Source organism: Pelobates fuscus, chromosome 5 (assembly GCF_036172605.1).
Source record: "Pelobates fuscus isolate aPelFus1 chromosome 5, aPelFus1.pri, whole genome shotgun sequence".
Lineage (NCBI taxonomy): Eukaryota > Metazoa > Chordata > Amphibia > Anura > Pelobatidae > Pelobates > Pelobates fuscus.
The window spans coordinates 281,444,096-281,464,785 of NC_086321.1; the positions used below are offsets into that span (position 1 = coordinate 281,444,096).

The 20,690-nt window shown below is 39.3% G+C and overlaps 1 protein-coding gene across 3 annotated transcripts in view; it reads right to left on the reverse strand.

Annotated features, from left to right (window-relative positions):
* ANO8 (anoctamin 8) overlaps window positions 1–20,690 on the reverse strand; it is a 138,187-nt gene that overhangs the window by 3,122 nt on the left and 114,375 nt on the right. For 2 of the 3 annotated variants that reach the window (XM_063455361.1, XM_063455363.1), the window contains exons 10-17: window positions 18,191–18,317; window positions 17,068–17,123; window positions 16,908–16,982; window positions 12,030–12,173; window positions 6,538–7,266; window positions 3,952–4,143; window positions 1,529–1,660; window positions 1,254–1,364 (exon numbers count right to left, since the gene is read on the reverse strand). In XM_063455361.1, the coding sequence (XP_063311431.1) occupies window positions 1,254–1,364; window positions 1,529–1,660; window positions 3,952–4,143; window positions 6,538–7,266; window positions 12,030–12,173; window positions 16,908–16,982; window positions 17,068–17,123; window positions 18,191–18,317 (1,566 nt within the window). The remainder of the gene's footprint in view (window positions 1–1,253; window positions 1,365–1,528; window positions 1,661–3,951; window positions 4,144–6,537; window positions 7,267–12,029; window positions 12,174–16,907; window positions 16,983–17,067; window positions 17,124–18,190; window positions 18,318–20,690) is intronic. The other variant, XM_063455362.1, reaches the window with a different exon arrangement.

Below are 20,690 nucleotides of genomic sequence, written 5' to 3' on the forward strand. Positions count from 1 at the left end.
AAATACGACTAAAACTAAAATGGCTTTTTAGTCAAAAGACTATGACTAGAACTAAATTGAAATTTGCTGCCAAAATTAACACTGATGCCTTCCCAGTAACCTATGTTTTTGATACATTATTGCACTTTCTTAAGTTTACTCAGATGCGCAAACTTTATGTTTCCGTCTCCTCTTTCCCTTTTCTCATCTGGGAGAGTCGTAGGGTTGGGGAAAAATGAGAGAATGGTTATTGGTTTGTTGTTAGTCATTTTCCCTTCTCTCCTCATTCTTCTTTTCCTATAAGTGCCTGACCTCTGATGTTTACACTTCAGTTTCATGTCTTGTGTACGTCATTGTACATATAACTGAATCTGAGTGTACGTACTGACATTGTACGCACACTCAGATTCAGTTATATGTACAATGGCGTACACAAGACGTTTTGTTCTATGACACATTGTTACCTATTTACAAACTTACACGCTTCTGATTTGTGTGACTCTTCATGACTTTGTGTTGACAAATATTTTTTACTAAAGGCCTGCAATTGTAGTGTGCTTTACTACTTGATATTCCTTGATTATTTTCCTTTGTAGCTATTATTCCCTTATACAAAATCCTATTAGCAAAAATAAAGGTTATGAAAAAAAATTAAACACATTTTGTTTTCCGCACAGTAAAGCGACACTATAGTCACCAGAGAAACTACAGCTTATTGCTTTTGTTCTGGTGAGTATAATCATTCCATTCAAGCCTTTTGCTTTAAAGACTGTCTTTTTAGAGAAAATGCAGTGATTACATTACAGCCTAGTGATAATACCACTAGCCACTCCCCAGATGGTTACTAGAGGTGCTTCCTGGGGCAGTGCTGCACAGTGAGCAGAACTGCCATCCAGTGTCTCTTCTCTCTGCATGCAGAAACTGAAATTTCCTCATAGAGTTGCATCGATTCAATGCATCTTTATGAGGAGATGCTGATTGGCCAGGGCTGTGATTGACTTGTGCTGACTCTGCCCCTGATCTTCCTCCTTTACAGTCTCAGCCAATCTTATGGGGAAGCATTGTGATTGGCTCAGAACAACACTTCTGATGACACTAGCAGACAGAAAGCAGCTGCATACTTGAACAAGTTAGATTTTACTATATATAGGGAGGCAAGAGGGGCTAGATGGTAGTTTTATAACACTATAGGATCAGAAATACATGTTTGTGTTACTGACCCTATAGTGTTCCTTTAATTTTCACTACTATCCTACGTGGGACAAGAATGGTACCTTGAAAGCTTCTCTTCTTTGATATTCCAGCTTTGCCATCTCCTCAGCCACCCATCCTGGGATGTCAGGTATTACCACATGTATAATATACTTTAGAAGCAGAGCAAAATGCTATAGATAAAAAAAGTTATAAAAAAAGAGGTTAACAAACAGATGCACATAGAGACAGTTCTGTGTAAAAGGCAAGTTTACAGAGAACGTTTTGCAAAAGATACAATGAAAAAAACGATTATATATTCCTTCATCATTTAAGAAGAAAGATGAGTGATGCTTACCTCTAGAATCACAATAAATATAATTGCAGATTCAGGTCCCAGCCAGGGGATCAGTCTTTGTAGCTGCCCACATTGACCAATCAGATAGCAGTTCACTATTATGGCTATAACACCCATGGCCTCCATTACATTCTGTAAATGAAAGACATTTAGCTAATCCTCAGAAAAAATACAGTTTGGGCATATTACTATATTAACTCAGATGGTAAACTTAAAAAAAAAGTAATCTATCTTCTTATCTATCTCTCAGTTACACTGTAGGGGCCTATGGTGTCTATTCATTTGCTGTTTGGTATTCATTTGCAATTTTGTGGCTTCCTCAAACTCAGCCAAAATGTATAGATTGGTATTAAGTGACATAGAGATCCTTCTTTTTGACATCTAACTGAATGGGAGAGTGCTTAGTAACATTCAGAACCATACTGTATTAGTTTAACTCTACTGCTATCCAATGACGTTACATTATGCCAGATTAGTTAAAGATTCTCTTTGCTGAAAGTGTACCTTTCTAATGATGAACCCCCATCTTGGTGATGAACTATGAACTATTTGATGTAAAGTCAACAGACACCTCCATCTGTTTGTCAGTGTTCAAATACGGAAACAAAACAGTCAATGTGAGATAGAGGTTTAATGTGTTAAATGTGTACAGTTTTCCTAAAAAAATCTGAAACATGAATTTTGTACGAACCATAAAAAAATCACACCGTTAACATGCCTAAACAATATTTATACAGTTGTTTGCTCCATTATAACTTTCCAATATATTCATATATATTCATCTAGCTTACATATATCCACATATGGTGGTATTGTTTGGGAATCTGATTATAAATCTTTATCTAATCTCAAATCATTTTAAAACGAACTAAACATAGGTGGCGTTTAATAGCTTTAGCAGACTGTACTTTCAAAGGATCAATGAAACCGAATAATACACTACCACAAAAACATGGTCTTGTCGCATAAAACAAATAAGTAAAAGTATTTCATGTTATATTCTCAGTTTTACTGTCCTATGCTTTATAGATAAGTTTCCACTTGCTGGTTTACATTAATAGGGACACTATAGTCACCAGAACAACTAAAGCTTATTGAATTTGTTCTGGTGAGTAGAATCATTAACTTCAGGCTTTTTGCTGTAAGCACTGTCTTTTCAGAGAAAATGCAGTGTTTACATTACAACTTAGTGATATCTTCATTGGCCACTCCTCAGATAGCTGTTAGAGATCCTTCCTGAGTTATATAGTTACATAGGCTGAAAAGAGACTTGTGTCCATCAAGTTCAGCCTTCCTCACATATGCTTTTGCTGTTGATCCAAAAGAAGGCAAAAACCCAGTCTGAAGCGCTTCCAATTTTGCAACAAACTAGGAAAAAATTCCTTCTTGATCCCAAAATAGCAGTCAGATGTCTCCTTGGATCAAGCAGCTATTACCCCACTAATTAGAAATTATATCCCTGTATGTTATGTTTTTGCAAGTATTTATCCAATTGCAGTTTAAACATCTGTTTAGACTCTGACAAAACCACCTCTTCAGGCAAAGAATTCCATATCCTTATTGCTCTTACTGTAAAAAAAACTTTTATTTGCCTTAGATTAAATCTCCTTTCTTCAAGCCTAAATGTGTGACCCCGTGTCCTATGTATAGCCCTGTATAGTCATGGCTGCCTAAAATGCATCAAAACACTTAGTATGTCTGCCCTGTGCATGCAGACACTGAACCTTCCTCATAGAGATTCATTGATTCAATTAATCTCTATGAGGAGATGCTGATTGGCCGGGGCTGTGTTTGAATTGTGCTGGCTCTACCCCTGATCTGCCTCTTTGTCAGTCTCAGCCAATCATATGGAAGCATTGTGATTGGATCAGGCTACCACTTCTGATGATGTCAGCAGGTAGCTTGCTGTTTTGAGGCAAACAGCATGCAGAGCTACAGATTCAGGCTTGAATACCAGTAAGATTTTACTATATTTAGGAAGGCATGAGGGGGCAGAGGGCCTAGATGGTGGTTTTAACACTATAGGGTCAGGAATACATGTTTGTGTTCCTGACCCTATAGTGTTCCTTTAACTTTTACAAGTGGAGCTTTGCATTGTATGCGATCCAAGTAACATCTCAACCATTGTTCTGGTTGATGAAGTACAGAAGAAATAAATCTGTAATTTTCATACGTTTTTATAAATCTCTATTTTTTCCCATTTCAAATTAAAGGTGATTTGGATAAACCCCTGGGACCATTATTCTTAAATTTCTGGCTCATATTACATAGTCAAAGTTTATGGTTTCGAATATGAATTTAAAAATCGATACAAATTGGAAACAGATATTAAATTAAAATATAAGAAATGTTGAAAATTGAGTAAAGGGCATTTAATCTTTCGGTAAGACTACCAGTAATTTCCACACCCACCAGCTCCTTACTTGCCACTGTCCTATACCCTCCACACGACGACCAAACGGTCTCTGAAACCCACTGCACAACTTGAAGGCATCACTGCGGATCTCGATAATGTTATTGACAAGGGCACAGACCGCAGCGAGAGGGAAGGCAGAGGAGAAGAGGACCACATAACCAAATTGCACAAACATCTCTTGATAATCCTGAAAAGTATCCTGGGGAAAAGGAGACTTCATTTTATTATACGACTTAATTCGTAGCACATCTTCTACATTAACTAGTTTTCTGGCAGCAAGGTTTTAGCCAACCAATATCTAATTAACATGCATCCAATCAGATATACAAGATATGAAAAATCAACCAAAAAGCTATCTTACAAGTCTAACATTAGAAAAATCACTATAGATAAAATGAAAATGGGCAGGCAAAAAACAAAACAAAAAAACAGCGCCTTTGTTTGTCCATATACAAACAGTCTTAATAAAAAAGGCAAGGTTGGGAAATTAGCAAACAGACAAAACAGATAGGCAGAACATTTTAAAATAAGTAGTTGCAAAGACAGCAAGGAATGGAGAAATATAAAAATATACTGAGGACACAAACCTAGGAAATGGACACCCAAAGTAATGTTTTCATAACCTTGGCATCAGGGCCGGCCTTAGGGGTGTGCGAGCTGTGCGGCCGCACAGGGCGCCATGGAGCAGGGGGCGCCGTGCGGCCGCACAGCCGGCCGGGATTTAAAAATTGTTTTTTTTTTTAATTTCCGGCGGGGGCGGAGCTTACCGTGCGGCGGGGGCGGAGCTAAACGCGCCGGAAAACTGATGCAGGGGAAGCAGGAAGGAGTCCCTGCTTCCCTACCAAACAGTCACCAGGAGCTGCACTGCCTCCACAATGAACTCCACAGGTAACTGTGGGATTGTCAGGTGAGTGTGACTCTCTGTCTGTGTGTATTACTGTCTGTGTGTGTATGACTGTCTGCCTGTGTGTGTGTGTGTGTGTATGACTGTCTGCCTGTGTGTGTGTGTGTGTGTGTGTATGACTGTCTGCCTGTGTGTGTGTATTACTGTCTGTGTGTGTGTGTGTGACTGTCTGTGTTTGTGTGTATGACTGTCTGCCTCTGTGTGTGTGTGTATGACTGTCTGCCTCTGTGTGTGTGTGTGTATGACTGTCTGCCTCTGTGTGTGTATATGACTCTCTGCCTGTGTGTGTGTGTGTATATGACTGTCTGCCTGTGTGTGTGTGTGTGTGTATATAACTGTCTGCCACTGTGTGTCTGTGTGTATGACTGTCTGCCTGTGTGTGTGTATTACTGTCTGTGTGTGTGTGTGTATGACTGTCTGCCTCTGTGTGTCTGTGTGTATGACTGTCTGCCTCTGTGTGTCTGTGTGTATGACTGTCTGCCTGTGTGTGTGTGTATTACTGTCTGTGTGTATGACTGTCTGCCTTTGTGTGTGTGTGTGTGTATGACTGTCTGCCTGTGTGTGTGTGTGTGTGTATGACTGTCTGCCTGTGTGTGTGTGTGTGTGTATTACTGTCTGTGTGTGTGTGTGTATGGCTGTCTGCCACTGTGTGTCTGTGTGTATGACTGTCTGCCTGTGTGTGTGTATTACTGTCTGTGTGTGTGTGTGTATGACTGTCTGCCTCTGTGTGTCTGTGTGTATGACTGTCTGCCTCTGTGTGTCTGTGTGTATGACTGTCTGCCTGTGTGTGTGTGTGTATTACTGTCTGTGTGTATGAATGTCTGCCTCTGTGTGTGTGTATGACTGTCTGCCTGTCTGTGTGTGTATTACTGTGTGTGTGTGTGTATGGCTGTCTGCCTCTGTGTGTCTGTGTGTATGACTGTCTGCCTGTGTGTCTGTGTGTATGACTGTCTGGGTGTGTGTGTGTGTATGACTGCCTCTGTGTGTGTCTGTGTGTATGACTGTGTGTGTGTATGTGTGTATTACTGTCTGCCTCTGTGTGTGTCTGTGTGTATTACTGTGTGTGTCTGTGTGTATGACTGACTGTCTGCCTGTGTGTGTCTGTGTGTGAGACTGTCTGCCTTTGTGTGTCTGTGTGTGTGTGTGTATGACTGTCTGCCTGTGTGTGTGTGTGTGTGGATGTCTTCCTGTGTGTGTGTATGGCCGTCTGACTCTGTGTGTGTGTGTGTGTGTGTGTCACGCATATCACACACTGTTAATACACCCATTACAAATATCACACATAGCATACATATCACACCTACTATCACATACACAGACAACACAAACATTACAGCATACATGGATGACGGGGGGGGGGTCGCTGTGAAGATTTTTCGCACAGGGCGTCTAAATGCCTAAGGCCGGCCCTGCTTGGCATTGACAAAAAACAACCAGAAAGCTTAATATTGATATTGGGTAAGCTCCTAAAATGTTCTTTTGGGATTGTTAACTAGGAAATTAAGTAGGAAACCTGAACCAATTTGGGTAGAGACATGTGCTGTGGAATTAACAGTGAGGACAACCATACTGTAATTTTTAAAGGGTGATCTTTGTAAACTTGTGTCTTCATTTAACAAAAATAACATAATGACAAGAAACGCATGCAGATTACCAACACATACAGAGATACATCAAACTTCTTCTCACCTCATACTTTTTCATGCAACTTTCCACCTCTGCTTGTGACAGCTTTGTGGGATAATTCTCCTCTGGCGGGTCCATCCATGACTCTCTTTTTTGTTTCCTTTCCCACTCTTCTTCAAATTCCTCTCCCTCTCTACTCAATTCTTCCTCCACAGTTGCCCTTTTCTTTCTCCTTCTGTGCTGCCTCAACTTTACCCCAGTTTCCTCCTCAACCACTGCGTCTTGGAGACCCAGGCCCTCTCCCTCCTCATCCTCATCCAGCTGAAACACTGAGGCAGGGTCACTGCCCCTTTCAACCATAGTAGGGCTACCCTCCTGCAGGAATCCCTCATCCTCCTCTTGCTGTAGCTGCAAGCAACCTTCCCCTCTCCTCTCTCCCTTTTCCACAAAACTAACTCTCTTTAACTTTAGTCCACAATCCATAATACTTTCTTCTTCTGTCTCGTCATCTTCAGATGCCAACCCTTCTTCCTCTTCCTCTGGCACTCCACACCCTCCATTCAGGCACTTCTTGCGTCCACTAGTACCGGTTTCCATTGGGTCTCCAGCTGACATTGGTGGGCACTGAGGGAAAGCATACTTTTGCATCAGCCTCCTCAAGGCATAGCGAACAATGAGCCAGGCTGATCGTGGATTCAATTCTCCTTGCTGTATTTTCTGGTAGAGGTGGGGCTGTGAGACTTCCTTTATGTTCTGCAGGAACTGGCGTATGACCAGGAGCGTGGCCAGCATCTGTGTATGGGGGGCAACAAGGCACTTCTGGGATCAGGCAAGGACACCATAGCGTCTGTCTAATAAATGGTGCAAATTAATACTGCACCGTATGGAATGCTACACTGCAATACCCACTGTCTGAAATTCATAAGATCATGTTAATATTTAATATCCTAGACAATACATATCTCCCAAGGACTATAATTTTATATAATCCATTCCTCTCAACATTCCATGGTTACATGGACATGTTCTAATGTTTTAATGAAAGAGAGGTTTGGATAATAACATATCTGTTATACAGAAGGCAGGTTATAGCCTCTAGGTCACCATGTCAAGTTTGCCATACTATAAAATAAATGTATATTCAATTCCAAGAATGTAAGAGAAATACAACAAACATAATTATCCATTTATGTTAGATGAGGTGTTTGTCTAAAGGTGCATAACAGTTAATATATTAATGCTGTTTATAGCAGTGTTTTTATACTCTTACACTGCTTGTGTCCTGGACCCAGGACCTAGATCTATGTACCTACATAACTTGGGTTCTACATTGTAATAAAGACATCTATACCATTTATTAAGGCTATTCACAAATCTTTTTTAATCATGGTTCCATTCAACACCAAGATTCATAACACGGATGTAACTGTTCTAAAAATCACATTTTTCAATTCTTATAATTAAAGGGACACTATAGTCAAAAAACTACTTTTGCTTTTTGAAGCGGTTTTGGTGTATAGATCATGCCCCTGCAGTCTCACTGCTCAATTCTCTGCCATTTAGGAGTTACATCACTTTGTTTATACAGCCATATTCATACCTCCCTGTATCTGACGTATACTGCCTTCCTAAACACATCCTGTAAAGACTCGTCTAATGTTTACACTTACTTTATAGCAAATTCTGTTTAACCTAGATACTTTCGTATCTCCTGCTCTGTTAATAGCTTGCTAGACCCTGCAGGAGCCTTTTGTGTGTGATCAAAATTCAATTTACAGAGCAGGAGATAAAAACTTAAAGTAAGTTAAGATCTGATTGAACATTAGACCATTCTATTTTCATGCAGACTGTGTGAGTCATAGCCAGGGGAAGTGTGGCTAGGGCTGTATGAACAAAAACAAAAGTGATTTAACTCCTAAATGGCAGATATTTGAGCAATGAGACTGCAGGGGCATGGCTGCTTCATCAAGCTAACTTTGCTTTGGTGACTATAGTGTCCCTTTAAGGAGTTAGCCCTACAGAGTTGTCAATCCATAGTCTGACTAGCTGTAAGCAAAAGTATTAAAGTAAAAGTCTAACCTCACTTCTAGAAATATACACATTTGTGCTAGTAGAGCAGTTCAAAAAGTAAAAAAAATGGGGAAAAACCTTGGTAACCGATATAGTCAAATAATACGGGCATCTACATACAAGAACGCGACTTAAAGAGAGAAAAACTAAATATATAAAGTATGAGCGTTCCAAAGCTATAGGTATATCAAGGAAGACAGAAAACACTGTACCTCTATAAAAAGATCAATGTGCCTTTAATAACAGCACACCTTAAAATATATAAGAAAAGTGTGATCCTATACTATCTTATCCTTAAAAGAGACCCCTAAGTAGGTGCAAAATACCAGATTCTATAGGCTAACAGTAAAACAATTCATGTCTTTTAAAAACACACACACAAAAACAAAAACATGTAGATCTCCCAAAATAAAAATAGGACAAATCACAATGCGATATCATATGTATATACACACCCGTGATACATATAAAAACCTCCCAGGCTGGGAAAAAGCAACAGTATCTATATAAAAAGGAGCAGCATGTTGCAACTCAGCGTGGAAGGTAACATGTATCACACATTAACTGGGTAAATTACCCAAATATCACACATGTAGATATATACATAGAAAGATAGAAGGGCAAAAAATAATCAAAAATACATAATATATCAACTAGATAGCCAAAATCACTGTCCCTCAATAGAGGGAAAATAAAAAAATGATAATATGCAAAAGGAAGTGTGCCGAGAAAGTAATGTCCCGGATCCACTGAAACAATAAGAATTCAGTGCCTGACCTCGGTTTCTTATTTAATTGATATATTATGTATTTTTGATTAATTTTTGCCCTTCTATCTTTCTATGTATATATCTACATGTGTGATATTTGGGTAATTTACCCAGTTAATGTGTGATACATGTTACCTTCCACGCTGAGTTGCAACATGCTGCTCCTTTTTATATAGATACTGTTGCTTTTTCCCAGCCTGGGAGGTTTTTATATGTATCACGGGTGTGTAAATACATATGATATCGCATTGTGATTTGTCCTATTTTTATTTTGGGAGATCTACATGTTTTTGTTTTTGTGTGTGTGTTTTTAAAAGACATGAATTGTTTTACTGTTAGCCTATAGAATCTGGTATTTTGCCCCTACTTAGGGGTCCATTTTAAGGATAAGAGAGTATAGGATCACACTTTTCTTATATATTTTAAGGTGTGTTGTTATTAAAGGCACATTGATCGTTTTATAGAGGTACAGTGTTTTCTGTCTTCCTTGATATACCTATAGCTTTGGAACGCTCATACTTTATACATCTAGTAGAGCAGTTGCCTATTATACTGTGATTTTATAAGTTTTGTGCAAAATAAGCAGCTCATAGTATAGTTCCTCTCCTTATGATTAATTATAAATGCTCAAAACCAGCGCATATTCATAACCAAGTATACATTATAATCAAAACCATTTTCCTAATACATAGTTTTAAGCAGATATAAATAAAAATAAAGATAAAAGATCTTGATTTCCAAAACACTAAGATTCCATGATATATCTGCTTACACAATTATGCTCCTTTGTACACACACATTCAAATTTCCTAAGCTGTCAGAATTCTAACGGTGAAGTGGATGAAACACAAAATTAGAACTTGGTTATAAGTATCGTTGGCAAGTATGTTTTAAGGCTCTTAACTGTGTGAAGGGATATACATAGGATTTTTGGAGCATTGAAACTTTAGATTCAGTGTTGCACTATGGCTTTTTAAGTTTGTTTTCAATTTTCATGACAACTTAAAACTATGTATTAGGAAAATAATTAAATTTCCACTCTGCGGTTCCTGAGGTATTGCTGGTATAGCTTTGTCAGCTTAGGCAGGTTTGGTTCCACCAAATGTTTTCACTATACCATTTCAATAAGTCTGGTATACAAAGAAAATGGAGGCTTCAGCACTGCAACGGAATGACTTTGATTTGTACGCCATAGGCAACATTTATAATTATTTTATAACATGTTATCAAACATCTCAGATAGATAAGGAAAATGGAACTATCCTGCTAAATTTGGATGCATTAACTTACAAAGTCTAGTTCTAACACGTGGGGCTGCACACTGAAATCAAGTGTACTTTGACCTTCATTTATATAGAACTGCCTGGGAACACAGCTTGCCCTGTCTTTAATTGGGTGCATCTACGCATCTTCCTAGATCCAGCATTGTTTCAGATCTTAAGATGAGTCACTTCATTTCCCTTGAGCTACCTTTCCTCACAGCTCAGAAAAAATAACCTGATAATTTCCTCCATATTTTTCTATGAAGTCATGTCATCAAATAGAGGCATTTTTTTCTAAGACTTCTGATAAATAGACTACGCACAATAACAAAGACTTATGATTCACTGGGAAGGTTAACAAACAATTGCTAATATTAAGAACATGGGCTTCCTTGTGGAAGACAGACATATTTCATCTGTAAATTGTTTGAACACAATTGAGAGCAATGAATCGTCAGATCGCGCATCAATTGTGAAGACCCAAGCACCCTAACTGGCAAGAAATAACTATTGATCTACGCACTTGTTAGCAATACAGTCAACTATAAAATAGTGTAGAACTATGACACTATCATATATTATATAGGGTAATTATTCAAAAATTATAATTTTATCACCATATCTTTTTTTCTAGATTTTGCTAATTTTATGTTGTGTTTTATTGTTGTATTTTTCTGTGTACATACGTCTGTGTACTAGTTATTTAACATTTATACGACATACTATTTTTGTATTTCTATTATTATATATGAAATAACTTTTAAATCATTTCTGCTTTGGATTTATTGTTATAGTTCCAAATCATGCCTATATATAGCAGGTTATTCATATAAAAGTCCAACATTAGTTAGAAGAAGAAAATGGTCCTTACAATAAGAATGCCAAAATATGTATATGCAATTTCATGTTGCATAATGAAATTAGGCAGAGCAGACAGATAAGCTGTTACAACCTTGATTATGTTTAAGCTTTTGTTTATAGAGGAATATAGTGGATGCTAAATCTTAGGGCTATTTGGGGAACTTGCAGACCACATGATGTGAGGTATTCAACAAACTCACTATCTCGAGTTCGACAGAGGTGAATCAAAATTCAATGAAAATTTAAAACGCGGTGACTCTTGCCCATTCAAAAGGTGAAACGTGTGAGATTGTGGGTAAACTCAACAATGACAACTTGCCAAACTCTGCAATCACCAAATTAAAAAACAAAACAAAAAAAAAACAACTGTTACATCCCACTGAATTAAATGAGGACCTACATTCCCAGCTGATCTGAAATTCTCAGTGAACATGCCAGTTTACATCTTGTGAATCCAAACCTTGGTGCCTTTATATGCGTGAAGGGATGTAAAAAGGCCTATTCACAGTGAAAGTCGTCACAAATGTAGCCAGCCAGTTGCGGTACCCATTCATAGTTCCTTTTTATTCCCAGCATTCCCCAGCCCTTCATACTTTAGATCTGAAGAGGCACACGGCTGATCTGAGAAGTGCCCTGAGGACGATGAGAAACAGGTGAAACTGGAGGGTGAGGAAAGGGAGAAGAGCATCTTTAATCTGACGGGTGAAGCTTTGGGGAAGAGAGAAAACAAGCAGGAGCTGCAAAAGGAGGGGAGGAAGGAAGATGGGGAGAAGAAAGAAAATAGGAAAAAAACAGAGAGAGATAGGAAAAAAGGAGAATCAACAAAAAAAAATGAAAAAGGGGAACTAAACAGAAATGATAGGATTAAGGCAGTGTCACATGTCTCAGTCTCTGTGCATTAAGCTCCTAAACAATATTTAATTTTCATATCTCTGCTTTTTCCTTAAAATAATACATTTTATTGTGTATCTAAATATTTTATTACAGTGTGACATTACATAATTCAGGGGAGTATAATATCTGGTTTACTCATTCCATTAAATCCTTGGTGTAGTCAATGTGGACCAGTATTTTATAAACAACTCCACTTTAATCAATAGAGCATAGTAACATCCCTCTGATAAAGGCTAGCAGTGTGTACCAAACAGGGAAATTATAGCAGTGGGGATGGTTTTGATTTTCTCATATGATGCAAATAAACACATTTTGTATTTTTTATTGTCCAGCCTTTATATTTTGTATTATCATAAAAAAATCATATAAAATAATGTAGAAAAAGTAGGACAATGTAAGCAATCAATCAGAAAGACAAGTTCTTGTGCATGCTGATTAGTATTTATGGGATGGCAAATATGCTAAGTCCAATACTCTTGGTAGAGTTCCAGGGCACATACATGGCAAATTAATGTGAACATAACATATTATAACTTTTAAAAAATGTAAATGGTTTGTTTATGCTCTATTGAACAATGTAGCTTGCTTATAGGTGAGCTACCCACCATGCTGGATTTGTAACGGAATGTCGTGACAATGTTGGAGCCTGGCCTGTTAATTTTAGCAAATGAGATGTCCCTACATATAATGGGTTTCATTCATATTTTTATTATTAAATCTAAACTATTTTATTTTCCCCAGTCTTGAGAGAAAAGCATATTTGGCTGATACGAATAGCTAATTAAAGGGACATTACTGCTTAGAATTATTTGCATGAATGGTGCTAATCAAATTGCTCATAAATGTATAGAATTGGGTCTATTGTACAAGACAAATTTATTAGCATACTTTCATTTCTTGCTGGATGCAAAATAAGCCATGTACATATCCTGAGCACGCCTGCTTCACACACAGCATCCTCTGTAACCTGTTTGAAGAGCAAAGCATTCTGGGACAGATTACAGAGGATGCTGGATAGGCACAGACACATGCAGGATCTCTGTGTGGCTATCCTGCACCCAGGACTGGAACCATATATATGGTAATAATTAGAATAAAGATATGGTAGTGTGGTTGAGCAGGTGACCAACCCCTACGATTGCTACAGCAACCCTCGCTGATTGCTAAATAAATTAGCAGAGGGACAGCCTCACTAGAGCTGGTAGTGGAAACATGACTAACATGTGACTGCTTTGAACCTGCAACTGCCCATCAATAGAAGCAATAAGCCAGTCTTTTGCAATATGAGCAATAATGCATGGCAGCCAGATTTTTCATATTTTATTCTGATTGAGGTTTGTAAAGCTTTATCAATATCACTGCAGCAGAATGCGCTTCACAAATTCATGCATTAACCCCTACTGACTTAGGGCAAGTAAATGGCCAAATATTTCGAGTAAAGTCTTTCTATATAGGTCACCACCTGTATTAATGGTACGGTACTGAATACTAATCATGTTAAAAAACTATATATTTCAAAAACAAAAACATTTTATTAAGTATGAAATACTTTGAAAATTTTAATGTTTGTCTATATTTATTTAATTATGTTTTCTGACTTTGATTATTAGCTTACTTATAGCCAAACCTGGCACAAAATATTTTATGGCTCAATGAAATTGGAAGAATGGCAAGCGTGAACTGCGCCATCAGACAGCGACCTTGAAGTGTGGGAGAGAGGTTAGGGACAAATGGAATGGAAAAAATGGTGAAGAAACAGCAAGAGAGTTTGTCCTAGGCAGATTGATGGGTACTTTCTGAATGATGGCATAAAGCAATTGCCATTAGGGAATATTAAAAAGTGAATTGTAATAAACTTAAAACAGAATTTGCAAAATTCATACTAAAATAAATCAGATTGTATTTCAGATTTTATTTCACTAAAATTCACTGTTTAGTGGAGAAACCTTTTACTTTTTAAATCATAGTAAGAGAAAAAAAAATCTTCAAGTGATTTAATGCATATTAATCTATTTATGGAACAATGAAGAATACTTCTGAAACACTCACTAGCGCTGTGAATTATTTTAATTGTTGTCTGCTAGCAGGGCTGCCATCAGAAATCCTTACAAAACCAATCTTCGGGGCCTACCCCTGGTGCGCATTCCCAGACATGCCCACAGATACAAACTCACAGACGCATACACATTAGCAGGCATAAGCAAACAAATACACTCTTCCAGATACACACTCGCAAAAACATACGCAGCTACATATATATATATACCCAAATAATTAAAGGACCACTATAGGCACCCAGACCACTTCAGCTCAATGAAGTGGTCTGGGTGGCAGGTCCCTCTAGTTTTAACCCTGCAGCTGAAAATGTTTACAATAGGCTTAAACCAGCCTCTAGTGGCTGTCTCTCTGACAGCCGCTAGAGGCGCTTCCGCGCTTCTCACTGTGAAAATCACAGTGAGAAGACGCTGACGTCCATATGAAAGCTTGCTCTGGCCGCACATGCGCATTCGGCGCTGACATCGGCAGGGGGAGGAGAGTTCCCCAGCGACGAGGGAGCCCGTCGCTGGAGAAAGGTAAGTGTCTGAAGGGTTTTTAACCTCTTCAGCCCATCGGGAGTGGGACCCTGAGGGTGGGGGGGACCTATTACTACTATAGAGCCAGGAAAACGAGTTTGTTATCCTGGCACTATAGTGCTTCTTTAATATTAGATACACATTGTCAGAAATACACAAAAAAATTACACATGGATGTACACTGCTAGAAAACACATTCCAGGACATGCAATGCCAAACACAATTAAAGGGACACTATAGTCACCAGAACAACTACCGCTTGATGTAGTTGTTCTGGTGAGTATAATAGCTCCCTTCAGGAATATTTATGCAAACATGGTCTTTTCAGAGAAAAGGCAGAGTTTACATTGCTCCTTAGGGACACCTCCAAGTGGCCACTCCTTAGATGACCACTGGAGGGGCTTCCTGGCTCAGGGCTGCACAGTAAGCAGCCCTGCCGTTCAGCATTCCCACGCTCTGCCCCTTTGACAATTTTAGCCAATCCAATGCTTTCCCCATTGCAATTTTGATGATGTCACCAAGGGGGCAGGGCCAGCGCTGGTGGACCTGTGGAGAGCTGAAAATAAGGTGAGGGGGCTAAGGGTGACGGGGGGAGGGGGCAAGCCACCTAAATGATGGGTTTTTACTATAGGGTCAGAAATACATGTTTGTGTTCCTGACCCTATAGTGATCCTTTAATAATGCAAAGTTGGCTATACACACTGACATATGTACAATTACACAAGCACAAGTTACACAGACTGGCGCTCACACATACACACAGAACACACACTGTACACAGTAACACACACAGAAATATATCAATATAGACATATTTTAACCAGCCTCCTATTTAAAAAGCTTCCCTTTGGTCTAATGGGAGCTGGCTGCTGTGGTTCTCTTTCCCTCCCCCCTCACGAGACTTTGTGTGTGATGAAAGGAAGTGGCGTGTATTCACAACCTCCCAGTCCCATCACTGCTCCCCCAGGGAGCAGCAAATGCCGAACTGTTCTGTTTTGTTCTGTTCTGTTCAAAGACCCAGGCAAGTGTACTGTCAAGCTTAGGGAGATACTTCTATTTTTACCAGACCCCTGTACATAGTATGGCCTTTAACGCCTTGATGACAGCCCTGTTCATTAAACACTGGATTGCAGCAAATAACAATTGCCTAATTCGAATAATAATATAGACAAGCTGTGCCAATAGTTGAGTTGCAGAATATTTCAAGACCAGACATTTTTGCCTGAATATTGCCTTTTAGATTTGAATTCTCTACAATTCAGAGTTTAATGAATAACCAGTGGGAGAAATAAACCAAACATTTCCAGGAATTGTTTGGAGGATGGGAAATGAAGGCTAAATAAGTTGTTTTGTGAAACAGGTCAGTTTCAAACAATTTTTGAATTTGCCTATTTCAACCTAAAGTTCACAATGTCCTGGTCTTTTTCCAACAATTATTGGTCTAATATTGTTTAATAGAAAACATTTTCTTTTTGTAAATATGATATAATCCTCTAAACTCGGAGCCCAATAACGTAACAACTGCATTCTCTTTTTGAAATCCACTGTGTGTTTTGTCTGTCTCCCAAAAAAAGGAGAATATGGATTACACACTGTCACTAATATGGTGTCTAAAGAGAGATCCATACTATTTTTAAAAAAGTCTGAACTAAAATCTGTGTGTAAAGAAGGCAAAAATGCATGCTTACAAAATGATTATCATTAGTACTGTCAGTAATGTATTGCTACGGTAAGATTATTTTGGTCCAATAAAGTTCTAATGCTAAAATGTATCATCACCAGTAGGAGTTACTACGCTTTTTAGTGTATTGTCAGTAGAGCTTGGTTATTGCATGATCACACTGTGTTAGTTAGTATTTGTCACCAAAATGATGCAGCTGTCATTCTAAGAGGCATGCTGCAGCCATTAATACATTACAGGTATTGGGCCTTTAAATGTGTAATTAAAACCAAATGTAAAAGCTTACATGACCCCAAAAATTAGACAAAGCCTCACACACCCACCTCCTTCAGTCTCTCCATGTCCTTGAGGTAGAATCCAATGTAGAAAAGACTCAGGTAGGAATTTACAAACTGGAACTGGAGAGAAAGAAAGACAATATTTGTAGAATGACCAAACAAGGCCACGTCAAGAGAATGACTTGCTGCACAGGGCAGAACTCACTAAAACTATTTTGATGATGAGATGCTTCTCATAGGCACTCTGTAAACGATAATTCTCTGTAAAGAGAAAATGAATAGTATTGGTAATAAGTAAAAGAAAAGGTTAGACAAAATAAATAAAACAAAATGAAGGAGTTTGAATGACCACGTTTTAAAGATTTTTTACGGACAATTAAATAAAACTCACAAAGTACACTATATATATATATATATATAGAGAGAGAGAGAGAGAGAGAGACTGCTGAGAATGCTGTTAAAGTAACAGATCATTAAAAAAAGTAACCCCAAAGAAAATATGCATTTCATTTGTTTTTCATGTTTTCATTGGGGTTATATGAAACCTTTGCTTGCAATAGCTGCAGTTCTAGTATCTGCAGCTACTACTCCAAGCCCACAACTTCTTGCACTACTATGGTTGTTGAATAACAGCTCAATAACCGGTATTACAGCTTGTCGAAAAGTCATTCAAAGGCAGGTGCTCTGCGCAAGCTCTGCTTTTGGGTTTAGCTCTAGGAAGAAACACCTTCCAGCTAGCTGATTAGCAGCCAGAGAGGTGTAAAAAGGTTCCTATTTAAAAGTGCTATTTTCTATTGAAATAGTGAGTGAATAAAGACACTCTTGACAACAAATACTCACTATGTTTTTGCCTTAAGCTCAAAATAGTTTTTTAACATGTATGATGCCATGGCTGTCGTCTCACATATAGTGCATATTATCATCCTATTTCTTTACCAGTTTGAGTATCGTACAAGCATTGTTCTTTTGTACTTGACACAAAAAAAGAAGCAACTTTTTGCTGGAATGATTTTCCTTGATTTCATTCATGGCTCATGTGAGCTCCTACTGCTATATTCTGATATGTATTACTCAAATGCCTCAATAAAACAAAGAATTATAAAAAAATTAAAATAAAAATAAAACGACATTCTTGACACGAGTAAAGCAATTACTTACTCGATTAAAGATTTACTAGAACAACAGCAGATACAGAGGTGAGTGAAAGTTGAACTTGATGGACTTGAGTATTTTTCAAGCTATGCTACTTAGCAACAATGCAGCAATATGATCTATACATTAAATAAACAGATCAGATAGACATATAGATTATAAAATATGCCACATACCCATATCATTTAACCAGTACGCAATCTTCCTGTAAACCTCGTCACAAGAACTAACTATCACAGCAAGAAGGATTTTGGGGAAGAAGCGTACAACCCGAGGGAGCTCCTTGATACTGAGCATAAACTCCTGCCAAAACATGAAAGAAAAACACAAATAAGAACCAGTAGATTACTGTTTAAATAAGTAATAACCAAACCACTGTATCAAGATCAGATAAATAACACATATGAAATATTTTCCATAAATGTGGATCTACTTCAAACAGAAAAGAAATGTTGCACAGCGCAGGGTGAATACTAATATAGGTTTATATTGAGATCAAGGACAAAACAGAGATACGCGTGTGACGGAGCACCATCACGGAGTACCATGCCCACAAGTACCCACTTGCTTGCCTGCTATTGTTTTCAGGTCCCCATGCTGGGGATCGCCCTATCTACTCCTAAAGGAGCCTAATCAACGTCCGACTGCAAGGGCCCTTACCCGGGAGCTCACGTCTCTCTCTCTCCGGTGGATATCTCCACTTAGTTAGCACCGGAGATAGGCGAGCCCTAGACGATCCTCTGGAGCTAGGGGTTGGCTTCACAGCTGCAGAGTCCCGATTGCCGCCTGGAAGTCCGTGCCGACCAATAGGAGAAGGAGCTCCTATTCAAACTGGGTTGCGCCCTTTCTCTGATAGGCCGGTGGGAGCGAGCGCTGATTGGTCGATGTGGGGGTTGAGGCGACCAATAGGAGGAGGAGCTACTATTCCAACTTGGTTTGCGTCCTTTGTCCTGATAGGCAGGCGTGAGTTAAAGGGCTCAGCTCGGAACGCCTCTGTTAAAAACTGCCATTTGTAACTGTTATTTTATTTGACAAATTGCCCTGCTTCCCTGTGTTATGGAGAAGCCTAATTGCCAGCCTTCTGCCCCATGACTATGGACCTAGTGTGTATGGCGATTTGACTGTGTTTGTGGGATCTGAGCGCTGTTTGGATATATTGAGCGCTCAGATCCAAGCCATCTGGGGATAGGTTGAATGTGGGGGTTCTGTTCAGTATGATAGGAGTTATGTATTTTTGCTGTTGTTGTGAATGGAGATATTTTCGGTACCTGGAGATAGTTGGCTTACCACACCTAGTTAAGCCAATTATCTCCAGGATAGACGACTCTGTGGAACTGGTTCGGGCTGGAAAGCCATGCTTCAGTTGGTCACAAAGGATTTCGACCTAACTTTTAAACCACTGGAGGGAATTGTCTGATTTTTGGATATGTTTGTATTTTAAGTGGGCTGAGTTCGAATATATAATTTTTAAAGTTACAGCATGTGGGTAAAAACTGTATTTTTCCTGCCTGTGATAATTATGTTAACCATTGTGTACCATAATTATATCACAGACAGAGGGGAGGATTTTGTATGTAATTGCTAGGAGTGTTTTCTGTAATGTACGTGTGTTATTGGCTGTTCTGTAAAACCCTGTGGGTGGTCCTATGTAAGGAAAACCTGCATAAAAGAAAGCCCTTTGGTGCCAATTAAACAGAATGACTTGACCCTCTAACTTGCATGTTTGTAAGGGACAGCTATAATCACTACAGGGATTGCTATGCTCTTCATACTCCCTTAGCTACTGAGCTCTTGTAAGAGCTCTTGTTCCTGATCCTGCTTCACTCTACAGAAGGAAGAGGTTCACCTACTGGAACCTGGAGCCTGGTCATAGGTCCAGGGTGGATAGCAGACGGCGAGATCCTAGCCCAGCAGCGGCGGTTCGTGGAGTCTGAAGTGCTTATAGTGTCTACAGTGCTGATGGTCCTTTGGTGAGCGCTAGGAGCATCCTTTCTATGGTTTCTTCCAGCCAGCCTGGAGGCAACCGTAACAGCCTCCCCTCCCCGAGCGCTGATTGGTCGCTGCTTTGTTTAGGCGCAAAATTTGAATTTACCGGCCTAAACCAAACAATTCCTTAGAAGTAATTGCGGGGATGTACAGAGACCAGACTTTATTCAATGATTTCTCGGGCTCTGTACACCCGATAGCCCCGCTATTTGCAGGGATGCTAACTGGGACCCAGTGCCATCCAGTGATGTATGTTTTATGTGAGTGCCCCATTTCCTTCCCGGGCGCGGAGCCCCCTAAGCGTTCCCCAATGCATGTGATGTGTCTTTCTGTATGTAATTGTTGTACTGTTGGTATCTCACAGAGCGGGAGATGGCCACCTGTAAACCATACACCTCCATCCTCAGACTGAGGGACTTGTCCTGAATAGAATGGAGACCCCCTGCGGGTGTCTGTGTATAAATTGGCTGTACCAATTTGAGTTAGACTCCCAGAGCTGTGTGTCATCCAGTTACTGAGGGGGAGGGTTAATCACTGTCCCCATCCTGATGCAGGAAGAAGAGGCTCCAGGACCTCTGTCAAGCCACGGTGACTGGGCCAGAAGTGCTAAGGTTTTTTTCCCTGCTCCAGCTAGGAAGTGGTCCCTGGCAGAGGTACCCAGCCGGGGTACAGGGAGCCCACCACACAGTG